Source organism: Oryx dammah, unplaced genomic scaffold (genome assembly GCF_014754425.2).
Source record: "Oryx dammah isolate SB20612 unplaced genomic scaffold, SCBI_Odam_1.1 HiC_scaffold_28, whole genome shotgun sequence".
NCBI classification, from domain to species: Eukaryota; Metazoa; Chordata; class Mammalia; order Artiodactyla; family Bovidae; genus Oryx; species Oryx dammah.
The window spans coordinates 100,480,318-100,489,561 of NW_024070212.1; the positions used below are offsets into that span (position 1 = coordinate 100,480,318).

General features: G+C 46.3%; 1 protein-coding gene across 1 annotated transcript; it reads left to right on the top strand.

Annotated features, from left to right (window-relative positions):
- Positions 1–6,901: 6,901 nt before the first annotated feature.
- Positions 6,902–8,991, top strand: LOC120856286 (transmembrane protein 258-like). The gene has a single exon (XM_040231439.1). The coding sequence runs from the start codon at positions 8,598–8,600 to the stop codon at positions 8,886–8,888; it is 291 nt and encodes a 96-aa protein (XP_040087373.1). The 5' UTR covers positions 6,902–8,597; the 3' UTR covers positions 8,889–8,991.
- Positions 8,992–9,244: the final 253 nt, after the last annotated feature.

Below are 9,244 nucleotides of genomic sequence, written 5' to 3' on the forward strand. Positions count from 1 at the left end.
GGCATCTCTTTCTTTCCTCTGGGCAAGATATATGTACCAGAGACTCCCCCTCTTAAAGGCAGCAAATTACACTTTTCCACGTGATGATAACCTTCCCCATGGAATTGAATCCAAGGCACCACGGGCTGCTCCCCTTCCTGTGTTTCCTCTGCCATTTCACTCCCTTCCCTGCTGTCACCTGAATTTCCCTCCTTCATGGTCATTTTGATAATTAATCTTCCCTGGCCCACAGCCCATGTGTAGACTGTCCTTGTTCTTTTATACTCATTCCTCTAGGCCCTGGTTAGTATCCTTCTGTGTTAACCCTTGAGCCCATGTCACCACTCACTTGACTCTCTGCCATGCTCTTGAAGTACGGGGTCTGCCATCACCATCTTCCTTCACGCCCCATACTCGCTCTTTAATCCCGCTTCCACTCTTCCTCAGGCACTAGCCTGTCTCAGATCACTGTTGACCTGAGAGCTGAATCCAGACTTTCTTCAGTCCTTCTGTTTCTTACTTATCTCCATGGTTTTAAACAGTGCTGGCCGTTTCTTTTCCACCTTTTCCCCTTCACTGACTCCCGCTTCTCTGACCATCCCTTCTCTGCAGCTTCTGGCCTTCTGTCCCTCTGCCTGCTTCTTGAATGTTGTTATTCTCTAGGACTCTGTCGTTAACCTGCTGTTCTTTTTCTACCTGCTGTCTCTGCGACCACCACCTTTATGTACATAACTCAAGCAAGTTTTATCAGACAGCCCAGACCTCTTTGCCGACGTGCAGATGCCTATTGGGTATTTCTGCCCCTATGATCCACAGAGGATGAGATGGCTGAATAGCATCACCGACTCGATGGACATGAGTTTGAGTGAACTCCAGGAGTTGGTGATGGACAGGGAGGCCTGGCGTGCTGCAGTTCATGGGGTCGGAAAGAGTCGGACATGACTGAGCGACTGAACTGAACTGAACTGATCCACAAGTACCTCAGGTTCTGAATGTGCTAATCCAATCATCTTTCCCTACCAACCTGTTTCTTTTCTAGTATCCTAGGTGTGACCTAAGCCAGGTCTATGGAAACTGTCGTAAACACTTCCCCACTCTGTGTCCCAGCACTGCCCCCTAACTCAGTCAGATATAAATCCTGTCAATTCTGCCTCCCGAGGATCCATCCATCTTGCCCTGCAGTTTGGGCCTGGAGCCTCGCCTTAAAAGTAACGTTTGGACGCCCTGCATCCAGGCTTGCCCACTCCAACTCATCTTCCATGTGGCTGCCAGATAGATTTCTGTAGATTTGATCACATTACTCCCTTGATTAAAGTCCTTTTGATAGTTTCCTTCCTATGGTTCTCAAACTAGGGTCCACATACTGGGCAGATTGGTAGTATGCCAGGCATACTGAAAGTTATAGAGTAGAGCTCATCCTAGACTGCCCATTTTACTCAAGGGTAAGTAACTTAAACAAAATGCAGAATTATCAGGCATGCAGTAAAGAGTAAGCAGACTTTGGGGAGTTCCTACTAGTCCGAAGGATTTCATACTAAGCCGCTAAATTGTCTAGGGATATTTATTCTTTTTCTTTTTCTAACATTTATTGCAGTGGACAAATTTGAAAAACACCTTAAATTTCCTGGAAAAACAAGTTGAGTTTTTTGTGATCTAGCTCCCTGACTTCTCCTGACTTAATTTCTGTACTGTCTTGCCACCCACTCTATTCCCACGTTGTACAAATTGCTTGACGTTTCCTGAATGTAACTCTCTTTGGCCCCCCATTTCTTTATTCCCACTGTTCCCTCTGCACAGAACATTTTGTCCCATCGTTCTGTGATGAATATCCAATCTTCTTTCAAAATTCAGCTCACAGGTCACACTCTGAAGCTTTCCAAGAAACCTGTCTGTCCACAGCCCAGTGCCATTCCCACTTGGTGTGGTCAATGACCTGCTCTTTTATGCTCTATGTTTGTACCTTGTACAAACTTATTCTAGCTCCTGCTGCTCTTTATTGCCCCCCAAGTTCAAGCACCCTGCACTGTCAACGTTTAAATCCAGTTCTTCTATCTGACAGCTATATTTTCTTCTGCAAGAAATGTGCATGCCTAGCATACATGGCATCTGGCCCACTATAAACACTGTAAGTGGTAGCTGCTGCTATTACTGTTGTTATCTGGTTGACCTTGGAGAGAGAGTATAATCTAGCATTTTGGTTAAAAGAGCATTTTCTAGTGCCAGGTGGTTGTTCAGTTGCTCAGTTGCATCTGACTCTTTGAAACCCCATGGACTGCAGCACGCCAGGCTTCCCTGTCCTTCAGTATCTCCCGGAGTTTGCTCAAATTCATGTCCATTGAGTTAGTGATGCTGTCTAACCATGTCATCTTCTACCGCTCCCTTCTCTTCCTACTCTCAGTCTTTCCCAGAATCAGGGTCTTTTCCAGTGAATCAGCTCTTCACATCAGCTGGCCAGTGTTGGAGCTTCAGCTTCAGCATCAGTCCTTCCAATGAATATTCAGGACTGATTTCCTTTAGGTTCAAATTCTAGCTGTGCCACCTACTAGCTGTGTGGCCTTCAGCGAGTTACTTTACCTCTCTCTGCCTCAGATTCCTTATTTTTAGGGATGATAGTACTAGTGGCTATTTCACAAGGCTTCTGTGAGGTTTAAATATATTAATACATACAAAGTGCTTAGGATAGTGTGCCTGACAATAGTAGAAGCCCAGTGAATATTAACTATCCTCAGGGTAGTGTCTGAAAGTCTGCTGTCAGCAATTGTTGCTTCAATCAATCATTGACCAGTCCCTCTGTGCGGAGGTAACTCTTCCTCCCTCTGTAGCTCATCTGTGCTCACAGCTACATTCACACTAGGAGAGACTCTCCATGCACATTTAATCCCCCCCTGTGTGCAGAGCAGACACTGGAACACTTCTGCACTGGCTTGCCTGATGCAACGAGTCATTTCCAGATCTAGTTGTGTGAACTTCCTTTCTCCCTCTTAGTTGTCACCTACAGACTTGTATTAAAGCCCAGTTTGGTCTCCTGAACTGTGATTTTGAGTTGAGACCATATGACAGGCTTCCTCACTGGCTTCGTTCTAAGCTCTATCTGTTCTCTGTCCACACCATTTGAAGACCCAGTTCCAGTCTGCCCACATCTCATCTAAAGAGGGGCGTTCACCACTCAGGGGTCTCCCTGTGCAGCTGGGATGTGTTCTTCTCTGTCCCTGCTCACTCGTCCAGGCTTAGGTCTTCACCAGTGGCTGTGTGATCCACTGGTTATCGCACACCAGAGCTCCATGCTTGCTCTCTCCCCTTCACAGTCACCACCAGTCCTTTAGGCCTTGTTTTGCCATAGCAGCTCCATGGTTCTTGTCACTATACTCTAAGCTGTAGCCAGTACCTGTGGACTAGGTGCTGTCTCACACTTCCATGCCTTAAACATGCTTTGTCCTCTTCTTGGTGTGTCTGCCCTCTCTTTTTCTTGCTCCAACCTCCTGTTCACCTAGTGAACAATTTGTCCTCCCAAATGCACCTACTCCTGTGAAGTCTTTATCACTTCCTCCCTTTTACGGTTGACTGTTTTTAAATTATACCCGACCTGGAGATGGTGACTGCAGCCATGAAATGAAAGACACTTACTCCTTGGAAGGAAAGTTATGACCAACCTAGACAGCATATTAAAAAGCAGAGACATTACTTAATCAACAAATGTCTGTCTAGTCAAGGCTATGGTTTTTCGAGTAGTTGTGTATGGATGTGAGAGTTGGACTGTAAAGAAAGCTGAGTGCTGAAGAATTGATGCTTTTGACCTGTGATATTGGAGAAGACTCAAGACTCCCTTGGACTGCAAGGAGATCCAACCAGTCCATCCTAAAGGAGATCAGTCCTGGGTGTTCATTGGAAGAACTGATGTTGAAGCTGAAACTCCAATACTTTGGCCACCTGATGTGAAGAGCTGACTCATTTGAAAAGACCCTGATGCCGGGAAAGGCAGGAGTAGAAAGCAGTGACAGGATGAAATGGTTGGAGCACATCACCAATTCAATGGACATGAGTTTGGGTGGACTCCAGGAGTTGGTGATGGACAGGGAGGCCTGGCGTGCTGTGGTCCATGGGGTCACAAGAGTTGGACATGACTGAGCGACTGAACTGAACTGGACACTTATCCGTTATGTGACCTTAGGCAAATTACTTTAGTTCCAAGACCCGTGATTTCCACCTACTAAATTGGTGCTATAATCCCGTAATATGCTCAGAGAAAGGTACCTTCCACTTAGCATATTTAAAATTCAACTTAAGTAGCTCTTACTTTACTATAGAATAAAGTCCAAGCTTCTTAGAAGGGCATACAAGGCCTGCCAGGCATATAGTCAGCACTGAAATGCCAATACTGTTCTTCCCCTGAGCAATTCCTTACGCTCTCCTGAGAAATCTTGTCTTTATCACATAGCATACTAGACTATTTTGATTACAACTTATTACAGTTAAACTAGTGACAGACGTGGTATGGACCTAACAGAAGCAGAAGATATTAAGAAGAGGTGGCAAGAATACACAGAAGAACTGTACAAAAAAGATCTTCACGACCTGGATAATCACGATGGTGTGATCACTCACCTAGAGCCAGACATCCTGGAATGTGAAGTCAAGTGAGCCTTAGAAAGCATCACTATGAACCAAACTAGTGGAGGTGATAGCATTCCAGTTGAGCTATTTCAAATCCTGAAAGATGATGCTGTCAAAGTGCTGCACTCATTATGCCAGCAAATTTGGAAAACTCAGCAGTGGCCACAGGACTGGAAAAGGTCAGTTTTCATTCCAATCCCGAAGAAAGGCTATGCCAAAGAATGCTCAAACTACCACACAATTGCACTCATCTCACACGCTAGTAAAGTAATGCTCAAAATTCTCCAAGCCAGGCTTCAGCAATACGTGAACTATGAACTTCCTGATGTTCAAGCTGGATTTAGAAAAGGCAGAGGAACCAGAGATCAAATTGTCAACATCCACTGGATCATGGAAAAAGCAAGAGAGTTCCAGAAAAACATCTATTTCTGCTTATTGACTATGCCAAGGCCTTTGACTGTGTGGATCACAATAAACTGTGGAAAATTCTGAGAGAGATGGGAATCCCAGACCACCTAACCTGCCTCTTGAGAAATCTGTATGCAGGTCAGGAAGCAACAGTTAGAACTGGACATGGAACAACAGACTGGTTCCAAAGAGGAAAAGGAGTACGTCAAGGCTGTATATTGTCACCCTGCTTATTTAACTTCTGTGCAGAGTACATCATGAGAATCGCTGGACTGGAAGAAACACAAGCTGGAATCAGGATTGCCGGGAGAAATATCAGTAACCTCAGATATGCAGATGATACCACCCTTATGGCAGAAAGTGAAGAGGAACTCAAAAGCCTCTTGATGAAAGTGAAAGAAGAGAGTGAAAAAGTTGGCTTAAAGCTCAACATTCAGAAAACGAAGATCATGGCATCCGGTACCATCACTTCATGGGAAATAGATGGGGAAACAGTGGAAATAGTGTCAGACTTTATTTTGGGGGGCTCCAAAATCACTGCAGATGGTGACTGCAGCCATGAAATTGAAAGATGCTTACTCCTTGGAAGGAAAGCTGTGACCAACCTAGATAGCATATTGAGAAGCAGAGACATTACTTTGCCAACTAAGGTCCGTCTAGTCAAGGCTGTGGTTTTTCCAGGAGTCGTGTATGGATGTGAGAGTTGGACTGTGAAGATAGCTGAGCGCCGAAGAATTGATGCTTTTGAACTGTGGTGTTGGAGAAGACTCTTGAGAGTCCCTTGACTGCAAGGAGATCCAACCAGTCCATTCTGAAGGAGAGCAGCCCTGGGATTTCTTTGGAAGGAATGAATGCTAATGCTGAAGCTCCAGTACTTTGGCCACCTCATGCGCAGAGTTGACTCGTTGGAAAAGACTCTGATGCTGGGAGGGATTGGGGGCAGGAGGAGAAGGGGACGACAGAGGATGAGATGGCTGGATGGCATCACTGACTCGATGGACGTGAATCTGAGTGAACTCTGGGAGTTGGTGATGGACAGGGAGGCCTGGCGTGCTGCGATTCATGCAGCAAAGAGTCAGACATGACTGAGCGACTGAACTGAACTGACTGAACTGAAAAAAAAAGAGACCCAATGGATTTGGGTTATACAGATGGGGAGTTGAAGGGTGACTGGCTCCAGGCAGGTCAGGGGCTTGGTGTTGTCTTGGCTCTGTCTCTGCATTTCTCCACTCTACTACATATCGCTCACTTCCTGGAAGAACTCTCTTGTTGCTTGGATTCTGTGCCATTAGGAGCACTGAGGGAAATGGAGAGAACGCCATGACTAAAGCAGCAGTGGGGCTGGGCAGAAATTCCATAAAGGAAATGAAAGCAGGGGGATGGGAAAGTATCTGAATGGGTCCGGACTTAAAGCTACAACAGTCCACTGTGTGTGGTTTTATGTCTGCAGACAATTCGCAGGTATTGTCCCCCACGCCCCGCCCCCCACCATGACCAAACCCCATCCTTTCTCCTAAACTAACAGTACTGTGTTTCAGATTGCCTGTGGAAGGGGCCATCTTTCCTCAAACTCAGGATATCCCAAACTGCATTCACTTCCTCCATCCTGCTCCACGGTGTTACCCAGCTTGCCAGCCTGGCTGTCAGTTCTGGTCCCATCCCCTCTTCTTCCTTCTTGCTCCGTTGCTCTAGGTTAGACCCTCACCGTGTCACACCTGCGCCCCTGAGCTGGTCTCCCACCTGGCCTCCCTTCCTCTCTGTCTTCCTCTTGATAATCTCACTGTCACCAGGTTTTTCTTTGTAAATAACAATGGGAATCATACCAACCCCTTAAAAATCTCCAGGGACATCTCAGTACAAACAAAACTCCTGTTTCTTTCATTCAAAATACTTCATGATATGAAGACCTTTGATTCACTGGATCCTTTCGCCAAATAGAATCGCTTCCAGTTCCCTGCTCCTGACCTGTTCTTCCCTCCATCCATCCCTTTGTCCATGCTTTTTCCTCAGCTTGAATCATCTCCGTTACTTCCACCTCACTTGCTGTGTCACCTTGAGAAGAAACCCTTCGCCCTTTCTGATTCCGTTCTTTCCCCATCTGTTCGGCAGTGATCACAGTACTTACCTTACAGGACTGAACCATAAGAGCATATGGGAAGCAGCTGGCCCTGTGCTTGCCAGAGAAAGTGTTGCATTTTCTCTCTCCCCTTTTTGGCCTTTCTCCCACATCTTCCAGATCTTGCTAACTCTCTTCCGTCTTGATAACCTCCTCTGGTTTGTCCCCTCACCAAAAGCCTTCCCTTTTCTCTCTCCAGAACTCTTCCAGCACATTTTATCACAGCCCTTTCCCCCGAAACTGAATTTTTTTTTTTTTTTTAACCTCAGTTCAGTGAACACTGAACAATACTCATAGGGTGTTGGCATTGGCTACCTACAACAGATCAGGCCTTGTCCCCCTGACCTCTCAAGGGTTCAGGCAGCCCCCCAGCTCAGATGGTATGATGAGTGTTCACATGCAGTCTCTCTCTTCTGCTGGCTGGATGTCTTTCCTTCAGCCAAGGTCCCAACCTTAGGCAGAGGACACGAGCGAGCTGACTGAGGCCCATGGACATGCAGAATCATTAACCGACAAGCCCTTCCCCTCATCTTCATTCCTCTGTCCTCAGGGACACAGCCCTCCCCTCAGCTCCTCTGTGCGGATACAGTTAGAAAGTGCCCTTTGTCCTTTACAGGTGGGGAAGGGAGAAGCTCAATACAGGCCCCGGAAGGCTGCTTCCATCCCTACCTGCCACTCCTGTGGCCTCTCAGCCTCTGACCCTCAGTACCTGTTGTTCTCAGCCAGTTCTCCTGCCGCCCCCATACCCTGTTCCCTCCACTGCTCCACCGGCTCCCTTGCAGGCACATACAGATAATACCTTTTACCATTTTTCTTTTTCCTGCTGCTTTGATCTGATTTCCCTTTAGATTTTTTTTTTCCCAGAAACACATAAAACCACATAATCATGGAAATAGAGTTGTTAGAGTTCAGTTCATACAGATGGTGGTTTTCAGACTGAACCCTTGGAGAAGGTAAATCAGTAGTTTATCTTCTGGGGAGAGAGGATAGAGAAAGGCCCATGTGAGTGACCTGTGAGTCAGAGAGGGTGGAGCCCAGGGGAAGTTGTCACCTCACTTCCCTTTAGTCAGGAAGACTCCATGAATTTCAGGGGGAGTTTCAGCTGTTGGACTTGGTATTCTTCCCTACCCACACACACATCTGGCCTTTATCCTTATCAAGAATGACTTCCTGGACTCTTTCAGCTTCTTCAGTTTATCAGCCTGCCCCCAGTGTAGGTAGGGTTCCATGGACTCTCTTACCTCCAAGATCTTCCATCCAGCTTCCCTGCAGGTTCTAAGTGGTCCCATTTCCTAGCAGTCCATTGACAGACTTACCCTTCTTTTCTGTATATTTCAGTCTATAAGGTGTTTTCCTGAGCCAAAGTCTAAACCCCATGTGTGCTGTATCTCATTGTCTTCTACACAGCACATAAACATGCTTCAGCCTCTTCCCATTAAAAACAACCTTTAGGGGAGCAGCAGATTACCCTGAGCCCAGCAAAATGGAGCTTGAGGCCATGAGTGGATATACCAGTCCAGTGAACCCAGCTATCTTTCCCCATATGACTGTGGTGCTGTTGGCCGTTGACATGTTCTTCGCCTCTTGGTTCTTTGTTTATAAGGTCACCTCCACCAAGTACACTTGGGATATCTATAAAGAGCTCCTCATCTCTTTGGTGGCCTCACTCTTCATGGGCTTTGGAGTCCTCTGCCTGCTGCTCTGGGTCAGTGTCTTATGTCTGAGCTCCCAAGGGTTCCAACCAAGGGTCTTCACTGAGTCCTTCCTTTGGTAAATTAATTTTTGGATTTTGTTTCTACTATTGCTAGAAGTGTCCTACCTGCTGCTCACAGTAAAGGCATATATGTGAAAAAACAAAATCATAACCTTTAGAATCAGGTGAGAGTCAGGCACTGATATTTTTAAAACTCTCCAGATGATTCTGGTGTGCAGCCAGGGCTAAAAAAGATAAACAGCTAAATCCAGACTTCATACCAGGCCATACAGAGCTCTTCATGACTGACTCCTATACGCCCTCTGGACTGGAGACTCCCCAGAACTCCCCACGCTGGCCATATCTTCTGCTTCCATACCTTCACACACGCTTCCGTCTGCCTGAAAATGTTTCCCTGTCTTCTTTAACACTCAGCT

Excerpts from the sequence above, each read along its gene's own strand:
- LOC120856286 (XM_040231439.1), top strand. The coding sequence starts at position 8,598 with ATGGAGCTTGAGGCCATGAGTGGATATACCAGTCCAGTGAACCCAGCT.